The 20429-nt window shown below is 41.4% G+C and overlaps 2 protein-coding genes across 15 annotated transcripts in view; one reads left to right on the forward strand and one right to left on the reverse strand.

Annotated features, from left to right (window-relative positions):
* The first annotated feature begins 547 nt into the window (after positions 1-547).
* On the forward strand, positions 548-13068 carry rflna (refilin A). Of its 4 annotated transcripts, none has more exons than XM_035785458.2 (4): positions 548-881; positions 1146-1372; positions 9724-9833; positions 10909-13068. In XM_035785458.2, exons 2-4 carry the CDS (start codon positions 1157-1159, stop codon positions 11240-11242), a joined length of 660 nt encoding a protein of 219 aa, XP_035641351.1. In that variant the 5' UTR covers positions 548-881; positions 1146-1156; the 3' UTR covers positions 11243-13068. The 4 variants fall into 4 exon arrangements, with proteins under 4 accessions (XP_035641351.1, XP_035641349.1, XP_035641350.1 ...); XM_035785456.2 differs by having other exon boundaries at positions 550-735; positions 1003-1372; XM_035785457.2 differs by having other exon boundaries at positions 550-735.
* Positions 13069-16976: 3908 nt separating this feature from the next.
* Positions 16977-20429, reverse strand: part of LOC118393084 (nuclear receptor corepressor 2-like) — a 186188-nt gene continuing 182735 nt past the window's right edge. For all 11 annotated transcript variants that reach the window (XM_035785364.2, XM_035785361.2, XM_035785371.2 and 8 more), the window contains one exon: positions 16977-20388. In XM_035785364.2, the coding sequence (XP_035641257.2) occupies positions 20207-20388 (182 nt within the window). In that variant the 3' untranslated portion in view covers positions 16977-20206. The remainder of the gene's footprint in view (positions 20389-20429) is intronic.

A 20429-nucleotide genomic window follows, 5' to 3' on the forward strand; every position in this document is an offset into this window, starting at 1 on the left:
ATGCACGACGCTTCGCAGTGCCTGGATACAACCCTTAGCCATGGTATATTGGCCATATACCACAAACCCCGAGGTGCCTTATTGCTATTATAAACTGGTTACCAACGTAATTAGAGCAGGAAAAATACATGTTTCTTCATACTTGTGGTATACGGTCTGATATACCACGGCTGTGGTATATTCGGGGCTCGAACCACCCATTTTATAATAAAGTATTATAAAGCGGCAGGTAGCCTAGTGGTTAGAGCGTTGGGCCAGTAACCGAAAGGTTGGTACCGGATCCCCGAGCTGACAAGGTAAGAATTGGTTCTTAACTGAATTTAGTATTAATATATATATATATATATATATATTAAATATATGAATATATTAATACTAAATGTAACCTTTATTTAACTATATATATATAATAGTGTAGTATCAGTCACAGAGCCCCAACTAACCTGGGAGGAGCAGTGCGGACGTGGTCGCCCTGTCGACTGTGCCTGGACCGGATCCAGATCATCAGGGCTGGATTGGCTCCAGGTGCAAAAAAAAAGCTGGTAGGCACATTGAAGAGGGACCTCTCCGAGATCCGACTGTTCAGTTCAGCACAGAGCAGACAGTCGGCTTGTAGCTGCCAGATAGGCTGCTGCGTTACAGTGGGATAAAGTCATATTGTTTAATATGTCTTCCATTGCTTTCTGGAACGTATTTGAATCCGGAATGGACGATAAAGTGACAATATAATTTCTGGTTAGTTGTCAGGGAGTTTCTGGAATTTTCTTTCAGTTTCTTACTTGTCAATTCTTAATTATTTGAGAGTATTTGTTTGGGATGACATACTGTTTACCGACCGTCTGATGGAGATAAAACTGTTAGGCTTTAATAACAAATCAAAGGTTTGTGAAGTAGGGCTAAAGCCTACAGGCACAGCGTACGATTAGTATGTGGCAAATAGAAGTTATGGTTTTATAATGTAATGACAATATTCTAATATTATTTTCAAATGTGTTATTTTAGAAATCTGTTTTGAATGAAGAATTTGAACAGGGATTGCCCATCTCCGAATGACGGGATTTGTGCGCATTTTGGGTTGCAGTCATTCAAGAAAATTGGTTGGCTCGTCATCGCCTTGAGTGACTTTGCCTGGTTTTTGTTTTGAGCTCTACCAGAAATGGTGGGGCACCTACATTTACAAGCTATGGATGACAGTCTGGAAGGAAAGAATCGGGAGGGACTGCTTGACAGTCCGGATTCGGGACTCCCTCCGAGTCCAAGTCCGCCCTTCTATTCGCTGTCCCCCGGTCTGCTCGAATCGCGCTCCGGGAGTTGTACAACGCTAGTCGAGAACCATGGATACTATAAAAAGGAAAGCAAAGAAGGCAAACTGGTAAGCAACAGTTGATAATGTGTTTTGATAGCTTTTACAAGTGCCGCCGGCTCTGCGCATTGTGCGCAACAAGTGCGCAATTCTAAATAAATAAAACAACGGAAATTGTTTGAGCAAGACAAGAAGGAATTGCAGCTATGTACCCTCCGATTGACTTTATTGTTAAACCATGTGTCCGTCATGGTAGTATGTAAACTGTTTTGTTTTGAACAGATACATGAATTTGCACATTTCTTACTCCTAAACATCTGGTTTTCCTCTTACTGTTGGCATTTCACTGGTTCAGCGCATAGGCCTAGACATTTTCTGATTCAATATTATCATTAGAAATCATACCGTTGAATGAATTCTGACATGTCTTGATGATTGCTTGGATGCAGGATCATTAATCTCAAACAATAATAAACACGTTTATGGATAAATTACTGATAGGCCTCAGATCAAACATCTAGGATCTGATCATCCATTCCTATAGGCATCTAGGATCTGATCATCCAGTCCAATAGGCATCTAGGATCTGATCATCCAGTCCTATAGGCATCTAGGATCTGATCATCCAGTCCTATAGGCATCTAGGATCTGATCATCCAGTCCTATAGGCATCTAGGATCTGATCATCCAGTCCTATAGGCTACAAGTATTATGTGTAATAATACTTGTAGGTATTATATGTTCTAATACTTGTAGGTATTATGTGTTATAATACTTGTAGGTATTATGTGTTATAATACTTGTAAGTATTATGTGTTATAATACTTGTAAGTATTATATGTTATAATACTTGTAAGTATTATGTGTTATAATACTTGTAAGTATTATATGTTATAATACTTGTAGGTATTATGTGTTATAATACTTGTAAGTATTATGTGTTATAATACTTGTAAGTATTATGTGTTATAATACTTGTAAGTATTATGTGTTATAATACTTGTAAGTATTATGTGTTATAATACTTGTAAGTATTATGTGTTATAATACTTGTAAGTATTATATGTTATAATACTTGTAAGTATTATGTGTTATAATACTTGTAAGTATTATATGTTATAATACTTGTAAGTATTATATGTTATAATACTTGTAAGTATTATGTGTTATAATACTTGTAGCCTATAGGACTGGATGAAACAGAACCAATGGTGTAGCTTTCTCTCATTTCTGTGTTAAAATCGATTCAATTGTTTGTGGTGATTTGGTCATTTGTAATAATTAACTATTCACTGCAGAAACACCAAGAGAAGCAGTGTCCAAAACATCCTCTCTGTTAATGGTCCATGAAAGGGATAAGCATCAATCTGGATATGTTCTTGCCTCTTGACTGAACATTTAACAATACTTAAGAGTCAATAAGGAATCTTACAGGAGAGTCAGAGCGCATATCAAACATATCTCTCTGTCTGTCCCATTCATGATGGAATAGTTTGCAAGTTCATTGGCAAGCCCAGGGTTGAAGTGACCCATAGAAACAAACAGAACTCTAGGTCAATGTGTAAACACTCTAACCTTTTGAGTGTGTGTGGTGGTAGCAATGGAAATGGGCGATGGGACAAAACAGAGTGTGATTGTGATTATCTGATTAGTTCCTTGGGTCTGTTGTGGTCTCCATTACTGACAAGTCTCAGGTTAATGCCCTCTAGTCGACCATGCTTCTGCTCATGCAGAATATTACACTATAACCTGGCGTTACCCTTTCACTGCAGCCAATGCCAGCTTGGAAACCAGACAGCCCATACAGGCACATGCTTCGGCATGAAATCCCCAATAAATAGATAGTGTGAATAGGGCCTCACACCTGGGAGAGGACACACATTTGATTTATTATTATTTGATTAAGAAATGAAATTTGTGTAATGTTGGTTAGAAATAACAACAGTTGTATCAATTGTTTGCTGTGATTTGAGTGAAGTGTAGTAATCCCACTGAGGAACAAAGGTCATTTATATTTAAAAAATTGTTACCAAGGCACTCCTAATTTAACTATCAAAGGAACATGTTCATACAGGTCACGATAGCATTTATGTGTGCTTTAATAGGGAAGCCAGCAGCCAACTTCACATACAGTACAATACAGTAGATGGGAGTTGCGTGACACTAGTTTGTTGAGGCCTGAAAGGGAGAGATATGGTCCTAATCCCCTGGATGTGGGGACTGGTGGAGCTCCCCTGCTTTGTGGTTTCCCCTCAAAACAGAAGCTTTGATTGGGGCTGATTCCGCTTGTGGTTCCAATACCTTTAATGGGATTGCATATGTAAGGAAAATATATATATCTTCCATTAGAAAAGGCTGGCAAAGCATTTTCTTTTATATACAGTATGTGAATGCTTGGCACTGGCAGTAGGCAGACATGCATGCACATGCAGAAGACTTGACAGGCAGCATATCAGATGAAAGGAGGTTGTCAATGGAGGGGTGAACAGGTTCAACAGTATCTCCTTGGATAGACATGTATTTGTATCGCAGTCAAACTCCTGCTTTATATTCTGGTTATTAAATGGTTTATTACACTGTTATGGCTTCATATGGGGGAGGCTGAGAGTCCCTCTCACCAGTCAGTGTTCTGGCCCAGTCAAGGAGCTCAGTCAGCACTATAACTATCCCTGCATTAGTGTATATGACAGAAAGGAGACTCGTGTTGTGAGTCATCAGGTGCTTATTCCAGCTTTAGTGTTGATATTGATCGTGATGCTGGAGTTTGAGGACATCTACTATACTCAGTCAGAAGTTTACTGTGTGATGGTCCTCGTGATCTACCTCGAGTGTATGAGAGAGTTGCTCTTTGTCTGAGTGTGTATTGTACTGTATGTGGTTTTATGCTTAGCTGCACACCAGGTCGACTAGGTGGGTGGAGAAGTGCTTCCGGGAGAATGAGTTCCGTATGTGTGCAGCTGCCTGGGTACTGTAGATTAGGGATGAACATTTTCCCGGGGATCTACCAAATTTCAATACTGGGAATAATTTATATTTATCCCGAAAGTCACGGGAAATACCACAAAAATTGGAAGTGCCCATTCAAAGCCAATATATGGTTACTATGCCAGGGTTCTCGCAAAATAAGATTGTCACTGCGCAACATTGCCGTCTTGGCTGCGCCACTATGTAAATATTTCACAGCAAGTGAAACTGATGGTAACGATAGAGTAACTTTGATCGCCAATAACATGGTTGTGAATTGCGAAACAGGCCGTTCATAAATTCCGAGCGTTATCATGTTCCTAAATTAATTCAGCGCATTTCAGCAGTAGGCCTAGGCTACTGCATATGGACAAAGAGCGCGCTCGGGACTCACAGAGCGCACCCGGAGTAGACTATAGCGTTATCGAATCATACAAACTTTGTAACTGCAGTCAAATAAAAGTCAAATGACCAAGCTTGCTAGATAACCTCCAACGAATGACAGAATATCTCCTATTTGGCAAAATCGAGTTAATTAAATATCAAGGTATCTTAACGGGGACCAACTCAACAAATATATATCTACTCTCATACCGTTTGGTGATCACACATTCTCTACCAAAGCTCTAATACAGTGGGACAAAAAGTATTTAGTCAGCCACCAATTGTGCAAGTTCTCTCACTTAAAAAGATGAGAGAGGCCTGTACTTTTCATCATAGGTACACTTCAACTATGACAGACAAAATGAGGGGAAAAAATACAGAAAATCACATTGTAGGATTTTTAATGAATTTATTTGCAAATTATGGTGGAAAATAAGTATTTGGTCACCTACAAACAAGCAAGATTTCTGGCTCTCACAGACCTGTAACTTCTTATTTAAGAGGCTCCTCTGTCCTCCACTTTTTACCTGTATTAATGGCACCTGTTTGAACTTGTTATCAGTATAAAAGACACCTGTCCACAACCTCAAACAGTCACACTCCAAACTCCACTATGGCCAAGACCAAAGAGCTGTCAAAGGACACCAGAAACAAAATTGTAGACCTGCACCAGGCTGGGAAGACTGAATCTGCAATAGGTAAGCAGCTTGGTTTGAAGAAATCAACTGTGGGAGCAATTATTAGGAAATGGAAGACACACAAGACCACTGATAATCTCCCTCGATCTGGGGCTCCACGCAAGATCTCACCCCGTGGGGTCAAAATGATCACAAGAACGGTGAGCAAAAATCCCAGAACCACACGGGGGGACCTAGTGAATGACCTGCAGAGAGCTGGGACCAAAGTCACAAAGCCTACCATCAGTAACACACTATGCCGCCAGGGACTCAAATCCTGCAGTGCCAGACGTGTCCCCCTGCTTAAGCCAGTACATGTCCATCGTGAGATTTTGAGTGAAAACCTCCTTCCATCAGCAAGGGCATTGAAGATGAAACGTGGCTGGGTCTTTCAGCATGACAATGATCCCAAACACACCGCCCGGGCAACGAAGGAGTGGCTTCGTAAGAAGCATTTCAAGGTCCTGGAGTGGCCCAGCCAGTCTCCAGATCTCAACCCCATAGAAAATCTTTGGAGGGAGTTGAAAGTCTGTGTTGCCCAGCAACAGCCCCAAAACATCACTGCTCTAGAGGAGATCTGCATGGAGGAATGGGACAAAATACCAGCAACAGTGTGTGAAAACCTTGTGAAGACTTACAGAAAACATTTGACGTCTGTCATTGCCAACAAAGGGTATATCACAAAGTATTGAGATAAACTTTTGTTATTGACCACATACTTATTTTCCACCATAATTTGCAAATAAATAAATAAAAAATCCTACAATGTGATTTTCTGGATTTTTTCTCTCTCATTTTGTCTGTCATAGTTGAAGTGTAACTATGATGAAAATTACAGGCCTCTCCCATCTTTTGAAGTGGGAGAACTTGCACAATTGGTGGCTGACTTACTTTTTTTGCCCCACTGTATGGGCAGCAATACGAGACAACGCAAAGAAGTGGGGGAAATGTGATAGGCCTATTTTCACATAGGCGAGACGTGCTTTGATAATGCTACCTATAGATTACAATATAAAGTTAGTTTCATGCGAGAAGTAGTCAGGATTTGTGGTTTCAGTGGGATTGTGACGATAGGAAAATAGCTCTATATAAGGCTATATAAGACTACTACTCGAGTCAATAGATAAGTTATACTATTGATGTAGGTTACATTATTGCATGCTAAATGTTTCTAGTCAGTGATAGATGAGCAAACGAATAAATAAGCTACCACTTCCACTGGTCCAGCCAGAGTTCAACTAACCAAATATACAGACAGAGATTCAGTGAAGCAAAATCACAATGATTGATTATCAGACAAGTCACATGCTTTTGGTCAGGAGTTGGACAGGCTACTACACGAGAGAAGAGCAAAATCCATGTGTAGGCTGATAACATGCTCGTAAAATGTTTTGATCAACTAATATATGAGCAAACTAGAATTAAGAGTATCATTAGCACCCACCTCAATTTAGCTAACATGTCCCCAGCCTAATTGTTACCAAATATCCAAACGGAGATCAGTGAAAACTAAAATATGAAATTGATTGATTTATCTACTAGAGTCCCCACGGCTTGTCTCAAAATAGCTCGATGGCGCTGTCCCAATGAAAACGGTGCTGAAATGATAATCGAGGTGACCACACACAACTATTGCTAATAATTCATATAACGGTTGGATATGACTTTCAAAGTTTCAGTATAAGCAAGAATTTGATACATGCCTTCAATTGTTTTAGCATACTTTATTCCAATATTTTTCTAATTAGTTGATCATAGCTAAACTGAGTTTTTCTCACCACTTTTTCTAGGCCTAATGGCTGTTTCCTTGTCTCTACTCTACAGTTTAAATCAATATAGTTTACTGTTTTCTAAAAATTGGCTTTTTTGGGGGGTTCGGTCTCATTTAATTTCTGTTATGTTGGACCAGGCCTGGGCTTGGGTAGGACCGGGATCACATTTTCAGTTCTGAGAACTCTAAACTGCATTCGGGTCTTGTGTGCAATCCAGCAATGTCAATTATGCATGTGCTTTCAATTTATGGCGACTTTGTGTGAAGTATATATGCTAGGCTAAAGGCTTCCATGTGACAACCTGTTTTGATAATGTGCTATGTGTGTGTTTTGTGGAAATGCTGTAGTGCGACATTGGGTGAAAATATAATTTCCCTTGTCATGAAATTTCTTTCGGGAAATGTGAAGAGTGGTCCCGGGACAGTCCCATGATTCTGGTTGCCAATGTTAACCCCTACTGTAGATGGAGGAGCTCCTAGCCTAGAGCCCACCTACTATTCACAAGTGTTTACACGTTCAAAGGCTGCCAACATATTCATTCCCCTGGAAAAACAGCAAGGGTGCTGTTCCTGCCAGAGCACAGAAGACATGCCAATCACACTCGTTTAATTTGATGATGCCAGCAGCACACAGTGGAAAATTAATGACTTTGCAGATGAAGGTAGATTTACAGGGATTAACAGCAATGAGGGTAGCATGGTTATTGGTTACACTAGCTCTCATCTGAGTGAGAGTGATATACTCAGCAGAGCTGAAGTTGCAAGCTGGGGTACGGTACAGCCTATAGAGTGAGTTTTTGTCCGGTTCCGATTGGGGATTGGGGGGTTTGGGTAAAATGAGCTGTGTGCTGCACAGTGATTTGAGTGGCAACTCTGCTGTGCCCTTGGCCTGTTCTGACCTGTGCCAAGAGCAATTGTATGGGTTTGGAGAGACATGTGCAGCCAAACCTTAACATGTGACAACTTTCCTCGATCTACACTTTGTAATGACAGAGAGAGAAAGAGAGCTGGTGGGAACAGAATGATATAGCTGATTCAGGAAGTTTGTGTTTGGAGAGATCCTGTAATTGCGCATAAAAGTGATTGTTGGATGTCTTGGACTCACAATGAAAGGTATTGTCTGGATGGCATTATGACTAGATGTCATCCGCTCATGCCTCTGGGCTCAGACAGCAGCACTGTATAGACTTGGCAAAGGATTTAGAATTTGCTAATTGGTTCCAGAAGCAGTAGCTACAGTGTAGGGGTTTGTGCCTGTGACTTTATTGGTCTCTAGGCAGACGGTGGGACAGGACAGCAGAGTCCCTATGCAGAGGCCTTCTCATAGGGTCTTTCCCAGTCAGAATGCTGGGTGTAACAGGTGAATCAAGTCTGGTTCAGACTAGACGGTATTTCACTCTCTGATGACATGGTCTAACCTGTTTGTCAGACTCAGCCGTATGTGAGACATTTAAAAAAATAACTTTATTTAACTAGGCAAGTCAGTTAAGTTCCAATTCTTATTTACAATGAAGACCTACTGGGGAGCAGTGGGTTAACTGCCTTGTTCAGGGGCAGAACAACAGATTTTTACCTTATCAGCTCAGGGATTCGATCCAGCAGCATTTCAGTTACTGGCCCAATGCGCTAACCACTAGGCTACCTGCCGCTCTAACCACTAGGCTACCTGCCGCTCTAACCACTAGGCTACCTGCCGCTCTAACCACTAGGCTACCTGCCGCTCTAACCACTAGGCTACATACTCTGATGAGATGCATACAGTACGTACCATAAGGTTGACAACACTGACTACAAGGCTTCATTCATTTACAGTCAATTGAAATCAAATGAACCGAAACATGTATGTGACCTCTCTGGGACAGGGTTTGTTGTGTAGTGCAGACAGACAGATAGACAGACAGTAGCCTCTCTCCTGTCCTGGTCAGCCTTGTCTGCTGTTGGCTGGGCTGGTGTGTGTGTCTGGACTGGTGACTCTCTGTTGGGTTAATTGAGTGGAGGCAGCAGAGCGGTTCTAATGGTTTGAGCAGGTGGAACAGGGACGTTGCCCAGGTTCAGGACACAAAGAGGTGGAGGGACACTCTCAACTAGCCCCCTCAGCTACACAACAGGCAGCATAACCCCAGGCTGCTTGGGGGCTCAGTAAAAAGAGATTGACAGCTACTGTAACAATTCATATGGCCTTGTCCCACTATGTAATTATGTGAATGAAAAAAGTAGTGGTGTTTTGTTTGCTACTTGTTGCGTAGACATGCATCACCATTTCCTCTGTCTTGCCAGGCTGTGTTCATCTATTGTAGCTGTGTTGTGTGAATGCTGGGGGAGATAACACAGGCCTCCTCATGTGAGTTCCTGTCCTGTTATAGGTGGATTCAGAGCCTGCATCTTTGCCGGCTAAAGAAACTGTTCTCTGTATTAGGTAGAGAGCACTAGTAGTGGGATCTCGCAGGACAGTCTGTGATGACACCTACTCTAGCCTGTAGAATGGATTCTGCCAGCTCACTTCCCTTACCTGCCAGCTCACTTCCCCTCACCACCAGTAGGTTCATTTTTATACACTAACAGGGGGTAAAGTGATGGGTTTATGTGGATGGCCTGCCTAATCTCATACCTCTATCCTCCCCTAGCTGCCGTACCTTCTCCTGAACTCAACGGGGACGGACCTGAAGGCACGCATGTACCCTGTGTTCTTTGGGGAGAGCATCGAGGTCAACCCAAAACCTGAAACAGAGATCAAGTGAGTGATCCTTCACCAAACTACATACAGAATGGGTTGCTATTAATAGTAGGGCTGTGACAGTCATGGAATTTTGGATGATGGTAATTGGCCAGCCAAATGACCGCGTTCACCGTAATAACCGTTCAAATAGCATTTCTTTAAAAGAATATCTATATACAGTACCAGTCAAAAGTCTGGACACACCTACTCATTCAAGGGTTTTCTTTATTTTTACTATTTTCTACATTGTAGAATAATAGTGAAGACATCAAAACTATGAAATAACACATATGGAATCATATTGTAACCAAAAAAGTGTAAACAAATCCAAATATATTTATATTCTTCAAAGTAGCCACCCTTTGCCTTGATGACAGCTTTGCACACTCTTGGCATTCTCTCAACCAGCTTCATGAGGTAGTCACTTTTGGTTACTACATAATTCCATGTGTTATTTCAAAGTTTTGATGTTTTCACTATTATTCTAGAATGTGGATAATAGTAAAAATAAAGAAAACCCTTGAATGAGTAGGTGTGTCCAAACTTTTGACTGGTACTGTGTATATATATTTTGACATACAGTACATTTTATACTCTGCTCCTGACTGCATGTGCTGCCATAGAAATAGAATGAATAGAACAAGTGTCCCCATTTAAGTCAATGATGGCATAATGGGTGGACTGGTGACCATTGCAAAGTAGGAAGTAAAAGAAGGAAGTGTACCCAAATTTGTTGATTCATCTCAACTGACATTACAAAAAAAACATTCCATTGCATGAGCCACATCAGTTAACATCACAATACCAGGCAGCGATTGCAAGTGTACCTATGAGTTTAAAAGTCAAATTGCCACACGAATGCCTGGCCGTCTGGGTTTAAGTCAGTTGATCGCCCCTCCCCCCAAAAGAATGATGGTCTTCATCCATAACCGTCTGTTACAGTTATACAGTAATTGTGGCAGCCAGACTTAATAGTGCCATCTAGTGATCAGCTTCTATACCAATTACTGCTTTATCTATTACTTAATGTTTGCCCTTCAAAGTACTTTGGTACTTCAATACTTAATCCAATGTCTTTGGTTCTACTCCCCAGGTGTAACTCTGAGGTGAAGTACGACTCAGACAAGCACTACCGGGACCAGGTGTACTGCGCTCCTGTTCCAACGGTGACGTCCTACAGCGAGACGGTCGTTGCCATGCAGAACTGCACCTGGAGGAGTTACAAGTCACAGGTATACCTAGAGCTGCGCCAGAGGCCCCTGCACTACCGGAGCACCACCATTGTGTACCCCAAACACGCCAAGAACACTTACCGCACCACGCTCAACTACAACGCTACGGGCTCCCGACGCTGGTTTGTCTCCACCGTCCAGCTGGAGTCCAGTGAGGACAGCAGCCCCTGCATCATCTATACAGAGGACCTCTAAACCTGATGCCTGCCTGGCTAATCCTACTGTTATGGAATGGACACACACACACACACAGTACATAATGTATTAGGGGTACTGTAGGGGAAGTACAGCGAATCACATAGGCCTTTAAAGAGCTGCACTTCATGGTTCATTTTTTGTCTGATTGAGTTGAGCCCTTCCAGTCTGTAGCCTCCTCTGATAGCTGAGCATGACGAATTAAGGCTTGATGGTAGCATGTTACACATCTTGTTGGACTGTCAATATGTATTATAGAAATGACATTCATGAATGCTCAAAAGGGAAAAAGTGCGAATACACAGACAGACTCATGAAAAGCAGACTCTGTGTAAATGATGTGGGTATTCTGAAAAGAGGGGGAAACAGAAATGCAATACTTAGCATTTGAAAGATTGGACCAAAGATTTTGTATCAAAGGAGGTTTCACCCTAGTAGTGAGTTATGTCTTTGTCTCAACCTCATCGAACTGTCAGAAAGGACTCCTGCATTAGATCTACTTCACAACTGTGCATTTTTCTTATCACATGTCTTGAGGGTGTCATGAGCACATCATTTTCACCTCCAGTGATGTTGAACTCCTCTCTGCGGCTCTGCTGTCTTGCTTTGACACCAAAACACATCTTCATGACATAAACTCTAGAATCGGCCTCACAAAGGTCTTCTAAAGATATCTAAAAATATCACATTCTCTTAGCATTTTCTACAACCAATCAGAAACAGAGTCTTAGCAGGCACCATAAACAGCCGGCAGACAGACAGTCAAGGTTTCTGTTATAGAATGCCTCTGTTGAAGGAGATGCCAGTTGGAATGGCCGAACTTGGATCCAGAGAAGAGGAGGGAGAGCAGAGCTAACCAGTTAATACTGTGACTAGCTGGGCAAACCTGAGGAACATTTCTGTCTGTTTTTAGACAGCTCTAACCTTTGATGTCCTGATTGTTCGGCAGAATGGTAAACACAACCATACAAATCCCAACAGCTACTCTCTCCAGCAGACTGTTGTAATATACTGGATAAGGAAATGGGTGGCTTGGATTTATATACTGCTGTCAGGTGATGTTGTAGGAAAATAATACAGATGTAATATAGATTATTAAGAATTGCCTGATCTGGCTCACAACCTCTTTTTGTCTGACTTATATACATATGGATTATGGAACCTGGTAAATGTTGAACTGTGTATTATGAATTCAGATGACTTACCTCAGGTAAAAAAATAAAAATTCTACTCTATTTCATTGAAAATGTGTATTACCTACTTTTAATTGACATATTGAGCAATTAAAAAAAAAAAATGAAAGCTGTAGTTAATGTAGGTGTTGAAAATGTACAAAGAAAGGTGTGTTTTATACACTCAAGAATATGGAAGGAAGAAAGTAAGGAGAGAAAGTGGAGAGAGGCTGTGCAGTTTTATCAGTGGTTTTTGGAGGGTTTCTTGAGGGTTAAGATGTTCTGAATACTTCCAATAGTGAGGGTTTGAACCATAGGTATTATAGTGGCTTGCACAGAAAGATAGTTCACTGGAAAGATTGTTGTGGGTTTATGTGATGTGCAGAAGGTATCTGACAAGTCATTATTGGTACGTTTGAGTTGATGAAAATCTAGGGATCTGTTCTTTTTCTTCTTCTTAAAGTTAGTGTTCACTAACGGTTGATTTTGTTCTTGTAAAATACTTTCCTGTTGTATATGTGGTATTGAGGCATTCTCTTTATATTTTTGTATATTTTCTGTCAATCATATTTTTTGTTTTGGACAAGAGAAAATAATTTAAAAAGACAAAATGTATATCTTAATTGAATAAAAAACGAAATTCCAAAACACAAAGTGCACTATGGCCTCTTGTATTCTCAATATTTTATTTTCACAGATTAAAAGAACGTAAAAGCCTGGGACACCAAGCTACATGATTGGCACCCTGACTTAAATTCACAGCAGCATTCCCATGGCTTCTCCAAAGTTAAAGATATGGCCAGGAACAAATAATCCTTACAGCCCCTCTGTTATTAAAGACAGGCCATTATTTTAATTTTGTGTTCACCACAAAGGAAAGGAATATAATTTATCCAGCAGCAGCAGCACAGGAAAAAGGAAGTTCCCCAGACATAGAGCGCCAGGGAAAAGGTCACATTAAATGTGGCGCAACTACTTAACTGTTGAAGGTTCTGCCCTGCCTCACACTTTCAGGAGTAAACGAGTGAGAGAAGGAGAGGAAAAACTCAAATGAGAAGCTCATAGGCTTGAAAGTAAGAAGGCAGAACTTATCCCAGAAATGCTTATATCAATTACAGTCAACACTTCTACAATTAGCACAACCATGGTAATTTCCAAAGCGTGAATATTTAGCATCTATAACTCAAGCACTATTCCGTCCCATAAATCCATCCTATTAATATCCAAGTGATATTAAAATAACAGCAGCTCTGCCTCTCTCGTTTGGCAGAGGGCACGTAGAAGGGTTTGGGTGTATGCCTCAGAGTCCCATGGTCTTCTCAGTAGCACAAATCCATCAGCACCTCCTTCCTCACTCTGAAGCTAATCGCACCAGACAGGATTAAGATGTCACACAGGAGCTGTGACTGGGGCTTGGGCCCAACCAAGACTTTACAACTAAATGCTCCACTCTCATTTGCTCCTCTAAAGCTACAGTCAGTTGTGAAATTGTAGCTAGTCTCAGCACAGCAGAGGGACAAACATAGAACATGAGAATAGTTGGTATAACCCAGAGCGATCTATTTAGAAATAAACTCTGTTATAATCCAAAAGTGCTTCTAAAGAAAAGAAAAAGCCGCACTCTAGTAGCTCTGATGCAATCATTTTTTCACCAATGTTGACAGCAGCTGTCTTCATTTTTAGCTTAATCCGAAAGTGCTCCATACAAGAATTTACAATACTATTCTCCACTTCTGCTTGGCTTTGGAACATTCTCAGCAAAAAAGTTATTTCTTGGTATTTCGTTACTTTTAACAGGTTTCCTAAAAGTTCAAACATGCTAACATAAAAGAATGGTTATGTTCTAGGAACATTCTACAACTGGTTTAAGAATAGTTCAGGGAACGTTAAGAAATAACGTTTCAGTACTAAAGCATAGTGTTTCCAACAGGTTTCCCCATGGTTCTATTTAATGTCTGATTCTCAAATTGGTCCAAGAACATTAACGTTTTTTTTGTGGCAATTTCAGTACTTCAGCATAATGTTTCCTCGTGGTTCTATTTAAAGTCATGTTCTTAAAATGTTCTGAGAACGTTAAGAAAACTTTCTATAAACACCACAAGAAAACTTTAGTATGTTCAGAGAACTTTCTAAGAACGTTATTTATCAACATATACATTCTCTTCTTAGCCTCAACAAAACTCAGCGTGTTGGCCACGCCCACTAATTGGCCACACCTGATCTTAATGAGTGCTTGTTTCCTTTGAAATGGAGTCTGTTTGAATCATAGAGAATGATAGAGGCTACTATTGGTCAAAATGCCATATTAGCATAGGCAGCACCATTGAGGGGTTCTACCATTTTAATGTAGTCAACTGGGTGAGATTTCAACTTCATTGTCTGATCCCTCCAGGTGACCCTGTTGGAGTCATGTCCAACTGGGTCATCAGGAGGGATAAGCCAATCGTGAATAAAATGGACTTCAAAATGGAGATTGCCTCAATGGTGCTCCCCATGCAGTCACAGATGCTATAATGGCACAGATACAAAGATGAGTCCTCTATTTATCTCTATGGTTTTAATAGATTAAAATGAACAGCTTGTATTTGTAAAAAAAAACAAACATGGCATGCTAGCGCCATCCTGGTGCCACAGTGGACTAATTCCATGTAAAGAGAACAGAAGATTATAGGTTTGAATGTCACCGATGCTGTGTCACACTAAAAAAATAAATGTGGTTGCATGAATGCTTAAGGAAATTCATTTCCGTATGTCCTATCTGTGCTTGGAGTAAAAAGTTAACCCAAAATAGCAGCGTTATTAACAGTCTTATTGAATCATCCACTGAAAATTGTTAATAAAACCTCCCAGGAAAACATTCAAGGAACCAGAGTAAAACGTTAGAACCTCCCTGCAACATAAAAATAAATGTTCACCGAGCAAGCAAAATGTTTAAAAAGATAAAGTTCAGTTTTACCAGTCAGGAAACGCACAACTTCTGGGTATTGTTCACAATGAACCACTGGGGATTAATAGTTTGTTAACTCATAATTGCTGGACCTCAGATCACTGCATTTAACCCCCTCATTAGATTGTCAACGTGACATTTCTTCTCCTCCTGTGTTTTATGGTACTTTCTTTACTGTCAGAGAAGCGGTGTGTGGCAAAGCTATGCAGGCAGCTCACTGTCCCAACCACCACATCCAATAATAAGAGTCTAGCACCCACTTGTGACGGCTGGTTTCCACTGCACTATATTATGTGGTAGCAATTTAGACTGGGATAGTTAATTTTTCTAAAACTAGATCAGCTTTAAACATACACTACATGACCAAAAGTATGTGTACATCTGCTTGTCAAACATCTCATTCCAAAATCATGGGTATTAATATGGAGTCGGTCCCCCCTTTGCTGCTATAACAGCCTCCACTCTTCTGGGAAGGATTTCCACTAGATGTTGGAACATTGATGCAGGGACTTTTTTCCATTCAGCCACAAGAGCATCAGTAAGGTCGGGCACAGAGGTTGGGCGATTAGGCCTGGCTCGCAGTCGGCGTTCCAATTCACCCCAAAGGTGTTCAATAGGGTTGAGGTCAATGCTATGTGCAGGTCAGCCAAGTTCTTCCACAACAATCTCGACAAACCACTTCTGTTTGGACCTCACTTTTTGCACGGGGACATTGTCATGCTGAAACAGGAAAGGGCCTTCCCCAAACTGTTGCAAACACAGAATCGTCTAGAATGTCATTGTATGCTGTAGCTTTAAAATTTCCCTTCACTGGAACTAATGGGCCTAACCCGAACCATGAAAAACAGTCCCAGACCATTATTCCACCTCCACCAAATTTTACAGTTGGCGCTATGCATTAAGACAGGTAGCATTCTCCTGGCTTCCACAAAACCCAGATTTGTCTGTCGGACTGCCAGATGGTGAAGCGTGATTCATCACTTCAGAGAACGCTTTTCCACTGCTCCAGATTCCAATGGCGGTGAGCTTTACACCACTCCAGCCGATGCTCGGCCAAGAAAACCCATTTCATGAAGCTCCCGACGGACGAACAGTTCCGAACCGTGATGACGTTGCTTCCAGAGGCAGTTTGGAACTCGGTAGTGAGTGTTGCAACCGAGGACAAGCGATTTTTATGCGCTTCAGGCTCCCATTCTGTGAGCTTGTGTGGCCTACCACATTGAGACTGAGCCATTGTTGCTCCTAGACATTTCCACTTCACAATAACAGCTCTAGTAGGGCAGAAATTTGACAAACTGACTTGTTGGAAAGGTGGCATCCTATGACGGTGCCATGTTGAAAGTCACTGAGCTCTTCAGTAAGGCCATTCTACTGCCAATGTTTGTCTATGGAGATTGCATGTCCGTGTGCTCGATTTTATACACTTGTCAACAATATAGTGTATCTTCGGTTCTCTCAGATCCAAGATAGCTGTTTGCATCATATCTAGTCTTTTTATTTTCCCCCTCTCAATTTAAAATAGTCTTAAAATAGGATATTCAGTTGGTGATCATACACATTTGCAATAATGTAATACATGGCAATCAAAGTATACAGAAAGACATGAACAGCATCAGTTTCAATGGCAATAAGATTTTTATTTAAACATTAAGGCAGTGTTTTTTTGTTTTTGTTACACTGCTATCCACACAGGTTGCTGGTGGGCATGTAGAATTAAACAGTGTGAATAGTTTTTCTGTAAATACCAACCTTGCAGCAAGCCACATATATATTTACATCTCTTCAGTTCTATATACAATCCTGGCTATTATACAGTGGGTTATAATTATTTTTAAAAAACAAATCATTACGCACAATACGGTTGATCAATGTCAATGTCAACCTGTGGACAATACAGGGATCCTATCGGCCCTTCGATTAATTGGTTTTTCGTTCATTTTGAAACATTCCTTTCATTACAAATGAAATGCTAACTATTAGCATGGAGAGTGTCATGACCATAATCAAAGCAAGCGGTGTAAGAACAAACAGAAACGAGTGAAAAGCATAAATCATTCAAATACACATCAGTACATTTAAAAACAACTGGTTATTCTCATTTCCTCTGCTTTTTATTTAGCAAACACATCTGGATAGTAAAGACACAAACTATCTTATAATACAAAGCTGGGGATACCTTGTAGTCGGTTGGGTCCAGTTCCAACCTTTTCATTTAGCTGCACCTTGACTGATTAGATGTCAACCATGACCAGTATAATAGGTAGTCAGAGTAGAAACGTTATGTAATCCAGTGAAGAGGAAGGAGTGAAAGCTGTCCAACTGTTCCACGTTCATTACGAACACGTCTCCATCATGACTAACTCAACTCCCTCTCAACTAGTGGACAGGATAACACACTGCAGTGCAGTCCCTCTAAACAGGTCACACTGAGAACAGCTGTGCTTCTCTGGCTTCAACAGTCAATACAAGCCATGGACACCATCATTGTAATGGACAAAAACTTAATCACACAAATGTAACACTAACTTTTGGACTGTTTAAACCTCCTTTGAATCAGGACCATGCCAGAATATAATACCTTTCACTAAGGACTGAGGGTATGTTGCCTGTAAAAACAAATTGGGCAATGTTTGTATGATCGCCTTTCAAACAGCACCCTTTTTACATCTTTCTTCTTGGCATTCACCTTTTATATAGCTATTGCTTAGCCTGCAAAGAGCAAGAGGACATTCAACCATGTCGTTGCCCATTGTCATGGTAACCTGATGTGACAGCAGCAAGTTCTACAATCCTCAAACAGAATACACTGCTTTTCATTTCTTAACATTCACAACAGTAAGTTAGCAGCTCCCATTGTAAATCATGTGTAAGTGACAGTGACAGTTAAGCGCTAAGGCTGTGACAGATTTGGACAAAACAAAAGACATCAAAAGAAGGACATTTCATCTGCTCTTGGTTTCAACATTTCCCTGCATAAACACTTATAACCCTGGCATGTAGAAAAAAAATATTTAAAAAAAATGTGTGCGTCACTTGGTAACTATTACTGTATATGTAAAATGAATGGCACTTAACACTAGGAATCTTAGAACTGTACAAAATTGGGTCTAGATAAAAATGTGCATCTGGCCTGGTGAGGCAGAGCTCCTCTTCCCCTAGACAGTAAAAGTTCAGAGGTCAGACCGTCACAACAGGCTCCTAGAGACAATAGGCATTCCATCCTAGAGACAGACTTCCAGCTGGCCAGCCGGGGCTCACACTACAGCCACAGCCGGCACCACCATGGTCCAAGGGGCATAGAAACATAGATGGCTTTTATTTGTCACCTCTTTAATGCAAGCACATTCCAACTCGAATGCCGGGTAATTTGCCCTAAAGCAGCTTTAAGGTTGGTCTCTACCCGCACTAAGCGGACTAGGTAATGTTTCACTAGCTGTGATTGTCGCTTGAGTGCGGGAACACTAAATCATGTATGTGGCAAGACCAAATGAAACAGATATTAAAGGAGGAGGACGCTTCTATTAGTAGGATTCTACACTCTTCTTCTTGAGTCTATTCTCACCTGCCCGAAACACACATTCTTAAAAATGCCATTGTGAACAGATTGACAACTAAGTGCTTAACATCCAAAAACAGTCTCAACAAACACAGACATGATTCATATACAAAGAGTGAGAAAGTGTCACTTGTCTCTTAGTGCCATCCATCACACCCACAGTCCACTCTCTCTATTGGATGCCCGGAGACCATACGCCGCCACCGTCCTCCTATAACATTTCAAATGTATGATGACATCATCAGCAATGGACAGCATGTATACCCTGTTAACCAATGATATAGCCCTCCCAGGTACCCCCCAAGATAAATCATTGCAAATAAGAAACAATAACTGACACCATCAAAATTCACCATAAAAAGTACTAGCGGTCTCAGCTCACTTTCAAACACAAGACTGGACTGACTTGATTTAAAAAGGAGAAAACTAAATAACAAACACAGGAAAACAATGTGTTTTTTTCCCTCCTGTCCATCATCTGATAGTGGTAGAAATGCACCGGCCGAGTGTCCACTAATGTACTGTACTCTACTGCACTATGGATGCCATTTGCCTGGCTACCTGCCTGTCCCACTGCCCTTTGCACAGTGACATGGGTCAGTGAAGGAGTCCACTTCCCTAGCAGACCTCTCCATGCAGAGCTCTGTGTGGTTAACTCCATGTCCATGGGGTCATTGGCAGAAGGAATGAGAGATCGAGATGGTCAGTGGAGGCAGCAGGCTTCTCCAAGTTGAAGCTCCAGGTTGAAACCCTGCTCACAGAGCCCAGACAGAGTAGAGCAGGATTCCTGTACAACAGAGGACACATCCATCCTTGTCCAGGGCCAGTGAATCCATCAACAGGTCAGATTAAAACACATGAACATCAGACTATGTGGCCGTATCAAGTCCCTTCCACAATCCGTAGAAGACACTAGAAACGTACACAAAAAAGTGAGTGAATTGATGTGTCCGTATTGATAAGGCCAGCAAGAGGGAGGGGGGGGCAAGTAAAAAAAAACAAGTGATTTGTCCTCTTTAGAGTAGTCCTGGAGTGAATGTATACACAGAAACACCAACACACACACACACACACACATTCACTGAGCAGCAGTGTCTCAGCACACCACCATCAGCGCTTGAGATGCTCAGTCAGCAGTGTGAGATGGGAGGCTAAGAGGTCACTCCTTTCCTGGGTGGAGAGTGTAGAGTGGGATGGAGAGTGTAGAGTGGTGTGTGTGTGTGTGTCTGCAGCAGCAGTGGAGGTGGTTGATAGTTGGTAGGTGCTGTTCTGTTCCTTGGCGGGGTCTCTCACTCGCTGTCAGACAAGGTCTCGTACTGAGAACACAACAGGGGCTTAGGTTCCTCCTCCCAGGCCCGCCCCTGCCCCAGACCCTGGACCCCTAGCTGGCCAGAGGATGGGGAGGGCGCTGACACTGGCATGCCACTGGGGAAACGCATGGTCAGGGGGTTACATGGGAAGGGAGTGGGGCCTGCAGGAGGAAGAACAGCAACAATACATCATTGAGTGCTG

This window comes from Oncorhynchus keta, chromosome 14, assembly GCF_023373465.1.
Source record: "Oncorhynchus keta strain PuntledgeMale-10-30-2019 chromosome 14, Oket_V2, whole genome shotgun sequence".
NCBI classification, from domain to species: Eukaryota; Metazoa; Chordata; class Actinopteri; order Salmoniformes; family Salmonidae; genus Oncorhynchus; species Oncorhynchus keta.